Raw genomic sequence first — 16941 nt, 5'->3', positions numbered from 1 at the left:
AGAACCCCCGTTGTGCTTTCCCTGCTATTGGTGTGCCTCAAGCCCAAAGACTGCGATGGTTCACAAGGGCACGAGAATAGAATTATAGAGTTATAAAGCTTTTATAGCATTGGAAAGAATTCCATCAGCCCATCATATCCTCGCTGGTCATTAATCATCCATCTATTCTGAGCCGATATTCCATCAATTGGTCCATAGCCTTCTATGCTATAAGATTTCAACAGTTCGTCTAATTAGTTTTTAAATGTCTTCAGGGTTCCTGCCATTTTAGGCAGTGTGTTCCAGATACCCAAAACCCTCTGGGTGAAAATCCCCTGTAAACCTCCTGCCCCTTACATTAAAACTGTTATTGACCCCTCACTAAGGGGAAACGTTTCTCCCTATCTACCCTGTCTACACGGTTCAACACAATCAGATTCCCTCTCAGCCTAAGGGAAAAGCTGCTCATAGCTGAACCATCCCAGCTTAGGCAATACCCTGATCAATCTTTTCTGTGTTGTCTCTAATGCAATTACATCCTTCTATAATGTGGCAATGAGAACCAATAATCCAGCTGTGGCCTAACTAGCACCATATACAATTCTATTATCATCTCCCTGTTTTTGTGTTGCTTAATGTGCTAAACTAGTTCCTGGAGCAGCACTGAGAAACCTTGGAGAAATAACAGTCTGAACAGTTTCCAAACCCATTAAACAGCATCAATGACATGGCTGACAACATCAAGCTTTATTCAGTCTTTGAAACGAGTGGCCAACCATTCAGCCCAAAAAGGCAGTAGCATGACTAAGTTGTACTTTGTACCAGCTGTGGGTTCCCAACACAACAAATCTAACATGTTCAAGGTCAGATGGGGATGTTTTTCAAACAGAGAATAGTAGGAGGCTGGAACTCACTGCCAAAAAAGTGTTGGAAGCAGGCACAATGGCAACAGTTAAGAGACATCTGGATGGTCACATGAATAAGGAGAGATTAGAGGCTTATGGACCAAATAAAGGCAGAAGGTTTGTTTTTCAGTTTAGTCAGGGCATGATGATTAGCACAGGCTCAGATGGCCGAACGGTCCGTTCCTGTGCTGTACTTCTCTTTTGTTCTTATAAATAATTATTTCACAAACTGATCTCGGAAACTCAAAGCTTGGCAAAGTTGAATATAATCATTTCATAATAATGAAATCAATACTGGAAGTTTGGGTAGGCCATAACTGAATGATCTGACTGCACAACCATGGGGAGATTTCTGTGGATTTCAGTGGGAATCACAGAGAAGCAAATTTGATTTGAATTCCGACAATTCCTGCTGGTGTTACCTATCCTGCTGACGAAAATGTCACTGCTGTGATATCTCACCCTTCAGGATGTTCAGTATCAATGCAAGCATAGGTCCACTGGTAGGAGCACTTGGCACAAACAACGTGTAGTCACCAATTGATATGTTCACCATATCTTTAGATGATAGGTTATGAGCTCTGTAACTTCTCAGGTCCTCAAGAGTTATAATCCCACCTGCAGAGGAGAAAGTAATTCAACACAATGGTGCCAAATAAATATAGGAGAGTAGATGTAGACTCATTATCATCGCAGTAGTCAACTGTCCTCCATCATACACAGTTTAATCAGCACTGCATATGACATGACAGAGTGGAAAAATGTATTTATATGTATTTCTGAGGAAGGCCGTAACAGCCCATATACAATCATTCTTAAGATGTGAGCTTGCAGAATTAATTTCCTATCTCTGCTCTAAAAAGATGAGCTGAAGAAAGTCTTCCTGAATTGCTGGAGTCTGTATATTGAGGTGATCACAGTACTGTTCAGTGTTATGACCAAGTCATAAAGAAACATGTCCAATTTAAAATGGTGTGTAATTTGGAAGATAAGTTGGAGATGACAGTGTTTGTTTTGCCTGTTGCCATTGTCTTTCTTACAGAAAATCATATTTAATTAAGTTGCTGGAGATTTTGTGAAGAGACTATCATTAAAGAAGAAATGGTGAGGCATCTGGATGTGAAGGGTTCCATCAGGCAGATGCAGCATGGATTCAGGGAGGGAAGGTCATGTTTGACTTATCATTGTTAGTCAAATAGTCATTAAAGAAGGTCATCTTTAACTCCACTTACTGGAGTTCTTTGAGATGTAACAAATGCAGTGGATGGAGAGGAATAAATGGGATATGTTGTATACTTGGATTTCCAGAGGGCATTTGGTAAGGTGCTGCATAAAATACTCATTCATAAGGTAAGAATGCATGGAGTTGTGGGGAAAGTACTAGTATGGATAGAGGACTGGACAACCAATTGAAAGCAGAGAGTTGGGATAAATGAGTGTTTCTCTGGTTGGAGGTCAATGGTGAGCGGAGTGCTGCATGGGTTGGTGTTGGGATACAACTGCTCATGATATATATATAAATGATTTGGAAGAGGAGACCAAGTGTAACGTATCTGAGTTGCTTACGACACTAAATTGTGTGGAAAGGCAAACTATTCAGAGGATGTGGAGGACCTGCAGACAGATTTAGGTTAAGTGAGTGGGTAAGGGTCTGACAGATGGAGTACAATGGTGGTAAATGTGAGGTTATCCTCTTTGGAAGTAAAAATAGTAGGTAAGAGTAGGTAGGAGTGCTCGTACATGAATCACTAAAAGTTGATTTGCAGGTGCAACAGGTAATCAGGAAGGCTAATGGAATATTGGCTTTCATTACTAGAGTGATTGAATTTCAGAACAGGGAGGTTCTGCTGCAATTGTACAAGGTGTTGCTGAGGCCGTACCTGGAGTATTGTGTGCAGTTCTGGTCTCCTTATTTGAGGAAGGATATACTAGCTTTGGGGGCAGTGCAGAGGGGGTTCACCAGGTTGATTCTGGAGATAAGGGGGTTACCCAATGAGGAGAGGATGAGCCGTCTGGGACTGTACTCGCTAGAATTTAGAAGAATGAGAGGGATCTTATAGAAACATATAAAATAATGAAAGCCATAGATAGGATAGAGGCAAGCAAGTTGTTTCCATTGAGATGGGTGAGACTAGGACAAGGGGCAGTAGATTTAGGACATAGATGAGGAGCAACTGCTTTCCCCAAAGAGTAGTGAATCTATGGAATTCTCTGCTGAAGGAAATAGTAGAGGCAGCTTCATTAAGTATATTCAAGACGCAGTTGAATGAGTTTTTGCATGGCAAGGAAATTAAGGGTTATGGGGATAATGCAGGTAGGAGGAGATGGGACATGGATAGATCAGCCATCATCTTAATGAATGGTGGACCCGGCTCAACGGGCCAAATGGTCTAATCCTGCTTCTATTATTATGAAGCTATAAATAACAGGGTTGATGAGGGTATTGCTGTTAATGTAATGTACATGCATTCTAAAGGCATTTGAATAGTGCCACACAACAAACTTGTGAAAAATGATAGTTCATGAAATAAAAGGGACAATAGCAACATGAATACAAAAGTAGCTGCTGAGTATGGGATACAGAGACTATTTATTAAATAGGACATTTAATGGGATATTTTTTAAACTAGAAGGCGGCTTTTAATGGAGTTCCCGTGGTCATTGTAGGGACTCTTGCTTTTCCTAATTTATAATAATGATCAAGCCTCTGGCATGCAGGGAATAATTTCAAAGCTTGTACGAGATACAAAACTTTGCAAGGAGGATGAATTTGACCTGCCTTCTCAATCTACCATAAATATGGTGATGTTTTTTATCTTCAACTGGGTATTTGTACATGATGTGGTGATACTTACATTAGTCTCATAGCATAAGGACTAGATGTTGGTAACACACAAAGATTCAATACATGCTTATTACAGCTATTGGAATCTGTATACATGACGATCAAAGGCATCTCCATGTCTGGACTAATACAGAGCAATTCATTTCTAACTTTTGCTTGCTCTGTCAACATGTCATGCTGCAAGTGTCTCCAGCAAGATGGAGCCTGAGACCTTTAAACCACCAGGACACAGGGCATGATACGATAATGATCCCGTGAGCATGTCTCCTGGACACATATTGCATACCAGCTGTAGAAGATAATGCAATGGGATAATAAAGATCTTCAAATGGACATTGACAAGTTGGTGGAATGGGCAAATATATTTCAGATAAAGTTCAATGAGGAAAGTATGAGGTGATACAGTGGTTGAAAGAACATGTAGAGATTGTATAAAGAATATTACTTTAAAGTGTGAGCAGGACAGACCTAGGGGGGTGTGTGTGTGTGTGTGTTATATATAATGTGTGTGTGTGTGTGTTTGTGTTATATATAATGTACATAAATCATTAAAGACAGCAGGAGAGGTCAAAAGAGTGGTTAATAAAGCATAACCTATCTTAGTCTTTGTTAATATGGTTATACAGTACAGGAGCAGGAGGTTATGCTGAACGTGTATGAGATACAGGTTAGACCTTGCCTAGAGTATTGTGTACTGTACTGGGTCCCACATTTCAGGGAGGATTTGAGCACATTGAAGAGAAAGCAAAAGAGATTTACAAGAATGGTTCTAGAGATATAAAAATACAGGTACAAAGATAGATTGGAGAGGTTGGGACTATTTTCCTCAGAGAGGAGAAGACTAAGAGAAGATTTGATAGAACAGTTTAAAATCACAAGGACTAGAGAGAATAGACAGGAGGAAACTGTTCTGACTAATGAGAAGTCCAAAGAACAAAGGGGCACAGATTTAAAGTGATTTGCAAAAGAAGTTCATGTGAGGTAAGAAAAACCTTTTCATACAAATGAAATGAGAAGTGTGGTAGTGGCAAGATCAAAAGATGCATTCATTTACTTAGATTACTTCGGCCCAGCAAGTCCACACCTAACATTACAGGCAATTTAACATGGCCTGTTCACCTAACTTGCACATTTTTGGACTGTGGGAGTAAACCCATGCAGACATGGGGAGAATATGCATACTTCACACAGTCAGGTGCCCGCATTGGGAATTAAACCCGGGTCTCTGGCGCTGTGAGGCAGCAGTGCTAATCACTGTGCCACCATGCCGCCCACAAATGAAACTGAGCCTGTTGTGTTGACCTCAAATGCTTCACACACTGACGTGCACACGGCGACTTGCACGCATGGCAGCGATGGTTCAAAAGGGCATGAGATAATTGTTTAAAATGAAATAATGTGTACAGTTATAGGACAAGGGTGACAGAATTGCAATCAATCATGATACCTATTCAAACAGCCTATGCAGATATAGGTGGCATAGTGGCACAGTGGTTAGCACTGCAACATCACAGCGCCATGGACACAGGTACAATTTCAGTGTTGGGAGACTGTTTGGGGTTTGCAGGTTCTCCCCATGTCTGAGTTATCTTCATTCCAGTGTTTCAGTTTCCTTCCACAGTCCTTGCCCTGGGAAATGCCATGGGAAATGTGGGGTTATGAAAGTGGATTTGTCCTTGGAGGGATGCGTTTCTGAGGGTGAGTGAAGAGTTGGTGGATCTCATTATGCACTGTAATGATAAACAAAGTCTTTTCCCTGGAATGTAGAGGCCATATGTTTAGGGTGAGAGGGGAAAGATATCAAAGAGACCTAAGGGGCAAGTTTTTCATGCAGAAGGTGGTAAGTGTATGGAATGAGCTGTCAGAGGAAGTGGTGGAGGCTGGTACAATTGCAACATTTGAAAGGCATCTGGATGGGTATATGAATAGGAAGGGTTTGAACATAGAACATAGAACATAGAAGGATACAGCGCAGTACAGGCCCTTCGGCCCTCGATGTTGCGCCGACCGAATCCTACCTAACCTATACTAGCCCAATAACTTCCAAATGCCTATCCAATGCCCGCTTAAATGACCATAAAGAAGGAGAGTTCACCACTGATACGGGCAGGGCATTCCATGAACTCACAACCCGCTGTGTGAAGAATCTACCCCTAACATCTGTCCTATACCTACCACCCCTTAATTTAAAGCTATGTCCCCTAGTAACACCTGACTCCATTAGCGGTAAAAGGTTCTTAGTATCTACCCTATCTAAACCCCTAATCATCTTATACACTTCTATCAGATCTCCCCTAAACCTTCTCTTCTCCAATGAGAACAGCCCCAAGTGCCTCAGCCTTTCCTCATAAGATTTTCCTACCATTCCAGGCAACATCCTGGTAAACCTCCTCTGCACTCGTTCTAAAGCTTCCACATCCTTCCTATAGTATGGCGACCAAAACTGCACACAATACTCCAGATGAGGCCGCACCAGAGTCTTATACAACTGCAACATGACCTCAGGACTCCGGAACTCAATTCCTCTGCCAATAAAGCCCAGTACACCATATGCCTTCCTCACAGCACTATTTACCTGGGTGGCAACTTTCAGAGATCTGTGTACATGGACACCAAGATCCCTCTGCTCATCCACACTACCAAGTAGCCTACCATTAGCCCAAAAGTTTGGCGGGATATGGGCCAGGTGCTGGCAGGTGGGATAAGATTGAGTTGGGATAGCTGGTCGGCTTGAACAAGTTGGACTGAAGGGTCTGGTTCCATGCTGTACATCTCGATGACTCTATTTATGTAGTAGAAGTCTGCTGTTGGCAACCAGCCAGATCCCACATTGTAATAACTGAAAACTTTAAATTTTTATCTGAGAATTATGAAGGGACACAAGTCGCAATTCAAACCAGTGTATAAATTGGTTTAAATCACACAATAAAAGCTAGATGCATTGAAATTACGTAACTTAAAATTACATGCTGCTCTCACTAATGATGACCATGGCAACTCTTACCAATTGTTACAAAAACCCATTTGGTTTACAAATGTCCTTCGCAGAAGGAAATCTGCCTTCCTTACCTGGTCTAGCCTACACCTGTCTCAAGTTCCGCATTCAGGTGGTTAATTCTGAACTGGGTCTGAAATGGCCTAGCAAGCCATTCACTTCAAAGGCAGTCAAGGATGTGCAGCAGATGCTGGTCTTGCCAGCAAAATCCACATCTCATAAAAAAATAAAGAAAAAAACTTAGGGAAAAATCCCCAGACAAGGAATGATTAATCAGTGCAACGAATCTCATCGCTGCAGCATTACAGGTTATTTACCTTAGTATCCAACTACATTTTGAATATCTTTCATGTCTTTGTCTCCAACTGGTATATAACTTCCAATATTGTTTATCCTCCATATGAAGTACTACTTCCTCAAATGTTTTGGCTTGTATGTTTTCTTTTGAAGCAATAATCTGTTTTCATCCTGTCTATCTTTTGTGTTTTGTGTTTCTAGTCTGTAACACACAAGTTTCACAGACTTTCCTCATAACTTATCTCCCTAATACCTAGGATCAGTTATCTTTGCTGCTTTTGTGCAACAACAGAATAGAGTGATGTATCTGATAATCATACACAACAGATTGTAGTAACAGCCAGAAATATAGGTCATCCATCAGGGTTTCTATTAGTCCAAAGGGTGTATTTTAAATTGCATATTATAATATGTCACAGATTGTTTGGAATATGTGGAATTTATTCCTAACGACAATTTGACATGGCTTGGGATATTTTCCATTTTTTTTATCCAGAAAAGTATGATATAAACATAAATCAACATTGATTCTTTCTTTAAGTGTACTTTTTAAAAGTTTTTGTTGCTAAATTGTCATTCTATATTTGCAATGACCTCCCTATCTCCATCTCGTCTATCTCTGTCTCCATCTCCATAGCCTTCAGGACTGGCTCTCGAGTTTTTAGTGGGTGGAGTTTCCCATCCACATGGTGTGAAGGATGCCGATAGTGGCATGATTGTCGAAACACTTGCCCCTATGGATGGTTCCACAGAGGTGGTTGACGTGTCTTTCATAGACTTTTCCCTAGTTTTAATTATGTATGACAGCAGATCATTTTTTTTAAGCACGAATCTATGGAGAGCTGTCACCAAACTTCCTTACGTGGACTGTATCTCCCGGTGTCTCATCTCTGTCTATCATGATCCCTTTGTTGGATTCTTGATTGATTAAATCTTGATGCTTAAGTTTGTGAAAGTCAGGCTAAGCCTTGTCCAAAGTGTCAGCCCATCCACCAGGGCTGCACTTGTCATCATTTGTGGCCCTATCCTGAAGTTGAAGAGGCACCTTGCAAGCTTTGTTTCTAAAGACCCTGTAGTTTGTTTTTCATGTGACTCTTGAACACCTGGACCACCCACTCAGCTAGAACATTTGAGGATGGGCGGTATGGTGCCAAATGAATATGCCCTACCTGTTGGCCTTCATAAAGATCTGCAAGCTTTAGTAAAGATTGGTGAAGTTTTTCTATGATTCTGTAAGAGTTAATAGAAGCCATTCGGTGCATATCGATATATTTTGAATGGGGATCGATAAAGATTAAGAACGTAGAGCCCATAAATGGCCCTTCAAAGTCTGAATGTAGTCACATTCACGGTCTCCTAGGCCAATCCCATTGGCGCAGTGAGGCTGCTGGGCCTTCTGGCTTTCCTGGAAAGTTTTGCCTCTCTTGACCAGGTTTCTGATAACTGTGCCTTTGCCAGGCCACCAAATACAGCTCCTTGTGAGCATTTTCATTATAGCAATTCTTGGAGGCCATTGAGCAATTCTTGAAGGTTTTGTCACTCATGTAGATGCGAGACAAACATCAGGGCTCCCTGCAAGATAATGCCATCTTCTCTGCTTAACTCATGATACCTTGAGATATAGGGTTTCAACTCTTCTGTAGCACCTTTTTGTGGCCCACCGTTACAACACAGTTTCGCCAATGTAGGGTCCTTTTGGGTCCAAGCCTGGATTTGTTTGGCAGATAACGGTACAGTGCTTAGGAAGTTCAAAATCATGATGACTTCATCCATCTTCAGAGGGGAAGGCAAGCTGTTGAATCATAACAGGCAGCTTGAAGGCATCCACATTGGCTTTATGTCTGCCTGGATGATGTTCCATGTATATTCGCAAGCACCTAATAGCTGTGCCCATGTTGGAACCGAACTAATGCAATGAGAAGAATCGCCTTATATTCTTTGAAGAACAGTGGGTTCCTGAGAAGGTTTCTGCAAGGAGTCATCTCAGTCACTGTGGCCAAGGAGAGGAGCACATAAGATCTAGTGTTAGTGAACAGTAGAGACTCAGGGTTCAGTACTTCCAGAAAGTACTGAAAAAGGTGATAGGATAATAGGTGTCAGATAATCATATGGGTTGGTACTAGGGAGATTCCAATCTTCTTCCCACCACCTCAGAAAATATGTTTTGGAGGAGGACTAATGGAGAACCATTATATTCTGACAACAATTCAGGCCCCTAAGTCGTCACTTAATGAGTACTTAAGGGTCTCACCCACCTTGACTGTAATTACTTCACCTCCAGGTGAAATGAGAAAGAGTTGGTAACTGGTAAACCAGGGGAGCAGGCTATCAGTGTATAGGTTTGTGTTTGTTAGTCACTGTATGTGTGCGTGTGTGCATGCAGGTGTCTTTTGTTCCACAATAATGTATTCAAAACAAAAGCATTCAGTGGGACAAAGTGTAGCTTACCTAAGAAATACCCCATCCCCAAACAACGTCCACCTTTTCTTCAGTGGTGATCCTACAGCTACCCTCATTACCATCACTGCAGAGGTACTGCCCTTTGATTGGTCAGCAACGTGAGGCAGGTTGGGACTATCTGCTTCCGGTTTGTATCTCCAGCAGGAAGCCCGCCATCAGTCAGCAGCCTGATTAACATAAAATCTCCTGCTTTTGAATCTTGACTGAAACAGAGAAAATCTGCCTGAACCAGGTAGTGCCACAGTAAGTTGTAGCAGGGAGCTCTCCATGGTTGGTGGGCAATTGCAGGTGAATCATGAGAGCAATGATAATGAAAACAAACAGTGGAATTGGCTGACTCTGCTCAAGTGGCTTCCACTTTTAACCCTTTGACTCTTCAATGTTATAAACTTCATATGCTGTCTCGTAACCCGATGGCCAACTCTGCAACTGCACACGAGAAGTTGGGGTAATTGTTGGTAGATTCTACATTGGCTCAAAGCCCAGTTGACCTCACATAAGCCCACTTTACTGGTCCAAACAGATATATAAACAACCTACATATAAATCTTATACAGACATTGGAGTTGGGTTGAGCAGGAGCAGTTGAAAAAGGAAAGGTAGGGAATTGTAGTTCTATAATTGTATGCACATTGGCATTGAACACACAAGTTAAATTATTAATATTTTTGATTTCTGTATGTAATAGAAAATGTTCTGTTTGTTAGATGGTTGCAGCTCTAATAACATTGAAGAAGCTTGGAACCATTGAAGATAAAACAGCACACTAGACTGGCACCCAATCCATCAGTGTCAACATTCACTCCTTCACCACTATTGTACAGTGGCAGTTGTGTGTACTACCTACAAGAGGCACCACCATTTCTTGGAAAAATTATTTTGACAGAATTTTCTCAACCTATGTCCTCTACCACTTAGAAGAACAAAAGCAGCAGGTGGTATGTGAACACCACCACTTTGAGTTACCATTTCAGTCACTCCCCATTCAACTTGGAACTGTATCATAGAATCATAGGATCCCTATGGTGTTGAAACAGGCCATTGGCCCAACAAGTTCACACTGACCCACTGAAGAGTAACCCACCCAGAGCCATGCCCTTCCCCTGTTACCCTACATTTACCCCTGACTAATGCACCTAACCTACACATCCCTGAACACTATTGACAATTTAGCATGGCCAATTCATCTAACCTGCACATCCTTGTGACTGTGGGAGGAAACCCACACAGATACAGGGAGAATGCGCAAACTCTACACTGACAGTTATCTGAGGCCAAAGATAGTGCACACAGCTGTCACTGTACAATAGTGGTGAAGGAAGTGGATGTTGAAACTGATGGATTAGGTGCCAATCTAGTGGGCAGCTTTATCCTAGATGGGTTCAAGCTTCTTCAATGTGTTGAAGCCACAACCATCCAATAAACATCATTCGGTCAAAATTCTGAAACTCCATCTCTTACAGAACTTGTTGGACTGTACTGAGTGTTTCAAAAAGGTTCACCATCTCCTTCTCAAGGCAATTAAAAATGGACTGTAAATACTAGCCCTGCCAACACCACGTATACAATCTGTGCAGAAGTGAAATAAATACAAAATTATTAACAACACAGGAATTAGTTGATGGGATCAAAAGCTTCAAGCTGCCTTGTATACTTTCTAACTGCTGCCATCAAGATGATGCAATGGAGAGTCAGCAAATGATATGTTTTCCCACCTGCATTCCTGATATCAGTCACTATCGTTTGGGAGAGAGGTCCGTTGTAAAATGCATCAGCTCCTTCATCTGCCAGAATCTGATAAGTTTTGGCTAATTTTGGAAATTTAATTGTGTCATTTTCCTGGAGTATGTTGCCTTTGGAATTGCAAAATACTTCACTGTTAAGAGACAGACAAAATGTTGAGTAACAGAAGTGAATAGTATAATCAAACATGTTCAAGAGTTGCATTTTAGCAAAAGTGAACTGTGTATAAAAGCACAGTATTCTTTTCAGCTCTCTTTATTGAGTTAAGAACCAAAGTATTCCAGGTTATGGTGTTACAAACCATGCCACAAGCTTGGAAAAAAAATTTCAAGTGTCCAGTTAATAGCTCCATGGTTGACACTTGATATCACACTTTAAGCCGTTTGCTATTAGAAACAGATTAAAACTATTTAGCTAAATACAATTTTTGAAATCATCTTTAAGCTAAATTTAATTAAATCAGCCAATTAAACTAAATTACAGAACTTTTAATACAACTGAGAAAAACTCACTATCAAGTATATGTAAAACTGTCCTTTACGTCGATGTTCAATTCTCCTGGTATCAGTTCAAATGTTTCTTAACTCCTTAGGGTGTATTTGTGATCTTTTCCTTTCCCAGGCTGAAACTTTTCATTCTTGGTGCTTTTTCATACTACAGGTTTCTCTAGAGCCTTTTCTCTCTAACTCAACATCTTCCAGCCTCATTTTAACTCTTCACAGATTTGATCTTTCCAACCAATGCATGAGCTCACAATAACATTCCTGAATCACAGCCTCTTTCTGTTTGTTACTATTCATCTTCTGTCTAGATTCGAGTGGTGCTGGAAAAGCACACCAGGTCAGGCAGCATCCCAGGAGCAGGAGAATCGACGTTTCGGGCAAAAGCCCTTCATCAGGAATAGAGGCCTCCTTCATTTCCAGCACCACTCTACCTCTGGTTTCCAGCATCTGCAGTCCTTGTTTTTACCACACTGTTCTTCCTCTCCAAATCCTTGCAAACTAACTTTCTAGCTTTCTCAAAGCCCATCTACATGGTTATGTGAATCACACTGGCCTTGTATCCAGATGGAATCAGCTATTCTTGAGATGTGAATTCTCTTGTATCTTGAAAGCAAGTGGACACTTTAAAGCACAGCTGTTCACAACACGACATTCTTAACATTTTTCTGGGACTTTGGAGGCTCAGTCTATTCACTGTTCGCAAACAGTCTTGTCTCCAAATGTAAACACCTTATATCGTCTTCCCAGTAAAATATCTGGGCACCCTAAAATTCTAAATACCAAATCATTCAGACTGGCTGTCAGGTAGACATCAGAACAGGTCACATGATCCCCTTCATTTTAGCACCAAACTCAAAAAATAATAGATTTATAGTCCTTATGATTGTAACAATCATTTCTTTAAAAACAATGGTTGCACCTTAAGAGCTGTGTAGGTATCATTTATATTAGACACAAGCAGAACTTTGCCCTCACTGAATTCCAAAATGCATATTTTCCAGGGGATGTGAATAGCTCATCATAGAATCCCTACAGTGTGGGGGCAGGCCAATAGAGCAAATGCATCCAAACTGAGCCTCTGAACAGTAACCCACCCAGACCCATACTACTCTAGAATTCAGCTGCAAATGTGTTGCTGGTCAAAGCACAGCAGGCCAGGCAGCATCTCAGGAATAGAGAATTCGACGTTTCGAGCATAAGCCCTTCATCAGGAATAAGAGAGAGAGAGAGAGAGCCAAGCAGGCTAAGATAAAGGGTAGGGAGGAGGGACTGGGGGGAGGGGCGATGGAGGTGGGATAGGTGGAAGGAGGTCAAGGTGAGGGTGATAGGCCGGAGTGGGGTGGGGGCGGAGAGGTCAGGAAGAGGATTGCAGGTTAGGAGGGCGGTGCTGAGTTGAGGGAACCGACTGAGACAAGGTGGGGGGAGGGGAAATGAGGAAACTGGAGAAATCTGAATTCATACCTTGTGGTTGGAGGGTTCCCAGGCGGAAGATGAGGCGCTCCTCCTCCAGCCGGCGTGTTGTTGTGTTCTGCCGGTGGAGGAGTCCAAGGACCTGCATGTCCTCGGTGGAGTGGGAGGGAGAGTTAAAGTGTTGAGCCACGGGGTGATTGGGTTGGTTGGTTCGGGCGGCCCGGAGGTGTTCTCTGAAGCGTTCCACAAGTAAGCGGCCTGTTTCACCAATATAGAGGAGGCCACATCGGGTGCAGCGGATGCAATAGATGATATGTGTGGAGGTACAGGTGAACTTGTGGCGGATATGGAAGGATCCCTTGGGGCCTTGGAGGGAAGTGAGTGTGGAGGTGTGGGCGCAAGTTTTACATTTCCTGCGGTTGCAGGGGAAGGTGCCGGGGGTGGAGGTTGGGTTGGTGGGGGGTGTGGATCTGACGAGGGAGTCACGGAGGGAGTGGTCCTTGCGGAACGCTGATAGGGGAGGGGAGGGAAATATATCCTTGGTGGTGGGGTCCGTTTGGAGGTGGCGGAAATGGCGGCGGATGATACGTTGTATGCGGAGGGTGGTGGGGTGGTAGGTGAGAACCAGTGGGGTTCTGTCTTGGTGGCGGTTGGAGGAGCGGGGCTCAAGGGCGGAGGAGCGGGAAGTGGAGGAGATGCGGTGGAGGGCATCATCGATCATGTCTGGGGGGAATCTGCGGTCCTTGAAGAAGGAGGCCATCTGGGCTGTGCGGTGTTGGAATTGGTCCTCCTGGGAGCAGATGCGGCGGAGACGAAGGAATTGGGAATATGGGATGGCATTTATACAGGGGGCAGGGTGGGAGGAGGTAATTCACTTCACTAATGCATCTGACCTACACATCCCTGAATACTGTGGGTAATTTAGCATGGCCAATTTACCTAACCTGCACATCTATGGACTGTGGGAGGAAACCCATGCAAACATGGGGACAGTGTGCAAACTCCATACAAGCAGTTGTCCAAGGCTAGAATCATACCCAGATCCCTGGTGCTGTGATGCAGCAGTGCTAACCGCTGAGCCACCGTGCTGTCCTGTGAATTGCTGCTTTCCAGAAAGCAGCAAATATTGAACTGGACAGTTTAACAGGGTAGGAGAAAGTGAGGGCTCCAGATGCTGGAGATCAAAGTCAAAAAGTGTAGTGCTGGAAAAGCACAGCTGGTCAGGCAGCATCCGAAGAGCAGGAGAGTTAACGTTTCAAGCATAAACTGATGACGAGCTTATGTTCGAAACATTGACTCTCCTGCTCCTCGGATTAGATTAGACTTACAGTGTGGAAACAGGCCCTTCGGCCCAACAAGTCCACACCGACCCGCCGAAGCGCAACCCACCCATACCCCTACATATACCCCTTACCTAACACTACGGGCAATTTAGCATGGCCAATTCACCTGACCCGCACATCTTTGTGACTGTGGGAGGAAACCGGAGCACCCGGAGGAAACCCACGCAGACACGGGGAGAACGTGCAAACTCCACACAGTCAGTCGCCTGAGTCGGGAATTGAACCCGGGTCTACAGGCGCTGTGAGGCAGCAGTGCTAACCACTGTGCCACCGTGCCGCCCACAATGCCTGACCAGCTGTACTTTTCCAGAACCACCTTTTTGAGGTTAACAGTGTCGTTAAGAAGGCATATGGGACATTTGCCTTTATCAGTCAAGGCACAGATTATAAGAGCAGGGAGGTTAGGTTGGAGCTGTACAGATCTTTGGTTATGACACAGCTGGAGTACAGTGTGCAGTTCTGGTCACTGCATTATAGGAGGGATGTGATTGCTCTGGGGAGGATACAGCCGAGATTCACCAGATGCTGCCTGAGAGAGAGAGGCTGAATAAGCTTGGGCTGTCTTCTTTAATGCAGGTTGAGGGGCCCTGATAGAGATGTATAAGATTATGAGGGCATGGACAAGGTACATAGAAAGCAGCAGTTCTCCAACATCAAATATTAAAGTTCAAGGCAGGCCATTTAGGAGGGATTTGAGGAAAAGCATTTTTACCCAAAGGTGGATAGGAATATGAAATGTACTGCCAAGGATGGTAGTATCTAGATTAGAGTGGTGCTGGAAAAGCACAGCAGGTCAGGCAGCATCTGAGAAGCAGGAAAATCGACCTTTTGGGCAAAAGCCCTTCATCAGGAATGAAGGCAGGGAGTCTCTGAGGTGGAGAGATAAATGGGAAGGGAGATGGAGCTGCGGAGAAGGTAGCCAAGAGTACAATAGGTGGATGGAGGTGGGGATGAAGGTCATAGGTCAGAGAGGAGGGTGGAGTGGATAGGTGGGAAGGAAGATTGACAGGTAGGGCAGGTCATGAAGATGGTGCTGAGCTGGAAGATTGGAACTGGTGTAAGGTTGGGGGAGGGGAAATGAGGAAACTGGTGAAGTCCATATTGATGCCCTGGGGTTGAAGTGTTCCAAGGCAGAAGATGAGACGTTCTTCCTCCAGGCATCGGGTGGTGAGGGAGCGGCGGTGAAGGAGGCTCAGGACCTCCATGTCCTCGGCAGAGTGGGAGAGGGAGTTGAAATGTTAGGCCACAGGACAGTGTGGTTGATTGGTGTGGGTGTCCCGGAGATGTTCCCTAAAGCGCTCAGCGAGGAGGTGTCCAGTCTCCCCAATGTAGAGGAGACCGCATCGGCAGCAACGGATACAATAAATGATATTGGTGGATGTGCAGGTGAAACTTTAATGGATGTGGAAGGCTCCTTTAGGGCCTTGGATAGAGGTGAGGGAGGAGGTGTGGGCGCAGGTTTTGCAATTCCTGCGGTGGCAGGGGAAGGTGCCAGGATGGGAGGGTGGGTTGTAGGGGGGTGTGGACCTGACCAGGTAGTCATGGAGGGAACGGTCTTTGCGGAAAGGGGTGGGGAGGAAAATATATCCCTGGTGGTTGGGCACATTTGGAGATGCCAGAAATCTCGGCGGATGATTTGGTTTATGCGAAGGTTTGTAGGGTGGAAGGTGAGGACCAGGGGTTCTGTCCTTGTTACACTTGGAGGGATGGGGTCTGAAGGCGGAGGAGCGTGATATGGATGAGGTGTGTTCGAGGGTATCTTTAACCACGTGGGAAGGGAAATTGCAGTCTTTAAAGAAGGAGGCCATCTGGTGTGTTCTGTGGTGGAACTGGTCCACCTGGGAGCAGATATGGCGGAGGTGGAGGAGTTGGGAGTACGGCATAGCATTTTTGCAGGAGGTAGGGTGGGAAGAGGTGTAATTCAGGTAGCTGTGGGAGTTGGTGGGTTTGTAAAAATGTCAATGTCGAGTTGGCCATCATTGATGGAGATGGAGAGGTCCAGGAAGGGGAGGGAGGTGTCAGTTAGTCCAGGTGAATTTAAGGTCCGGATGGAATGTGTTGATGAAGTTGATGAACTGCTCAACCTCCTCACGGGAGCACGAGGTGGCGCCAATTCAGTCATCAATGTAGCGGAGGAAGAGGTGGGGAGTGGTGCTGGTGTAACTATGGAAGATGAAAGATAGCCGACAAAGAGCAGTGGATGTGTGCATATGGATTTTAGCAAGTCATTTGATCAGGCTCATTCAGAAAGTAAGGAGGCATGGGATACAGGGAAACCTGTCTATCAGGATATAGAATTGGCTGGCCCAAAGAAGACGAGGGTAGTAGGCGATAGAAAGAATTCAGCCTGGACCATGGTGACTAGTGATGTTCTGGGTTCAGGGATCTTTTTTGGGACCTCTGCTCTTTGTGATTTTTACAAATGATTTGGATGAGGAAGTAGAAGGGTGGGTTAGTAAGT

The 16941-nt window shown here is 43.9% G+C and overlaps 1 protein-coding gene across 3 annotated transcripts in view; it reads right to left on the bottom strand.

Annotated features, from left to right (window-relative positions):
- Positions 1-16941, bottom strand: part of LOC132827232 (glutathione hydrolase 1 proenzyme-like) — a 189009-nt gene that overhangs the window by 45233 nt on the left and 126835 nt on the right. For 2 of the 3 annotated variants that reach the window (XM_060843858.1, XM_060843859.1), the window contains exons 7-8: positions 11197-11357; positions 1347-1502 (exon numbers count right to left, since the gene is read on the bottom strand). In XM_060843858.1, the coding sequence (XP_060699841.1) occupies positions 1347-1502; positions 11197-11357 (317 nt within the window). The remainder of the gene's footprint in view (positions 1-1346; positions 1503-11196; positions 11358-16941) is intronic. The other variant, XM_060843860.1, reaches the window with a different exon arrangement.

This window comes from Hemiscyllium ocellatum, chromosome 24 (genome assembly GCF_020745735.1).
Source record: "Hemiscyllium ocellatum isolate sHemOce1 chromosome 24, sHemOce1.pat.X.cur, whole genome shotgun sequence".
Lineage (NCBI taxonomy): Eukaryota > Metazoa > Chordata > Chondrichthyes > Orectolobiformes > Hemiscylliidae > Hemiscyllium > Hemiscyllium ocellatum.
This window is presented reverse-complemented; position numbering and strand designations above follow the sequence as displayed.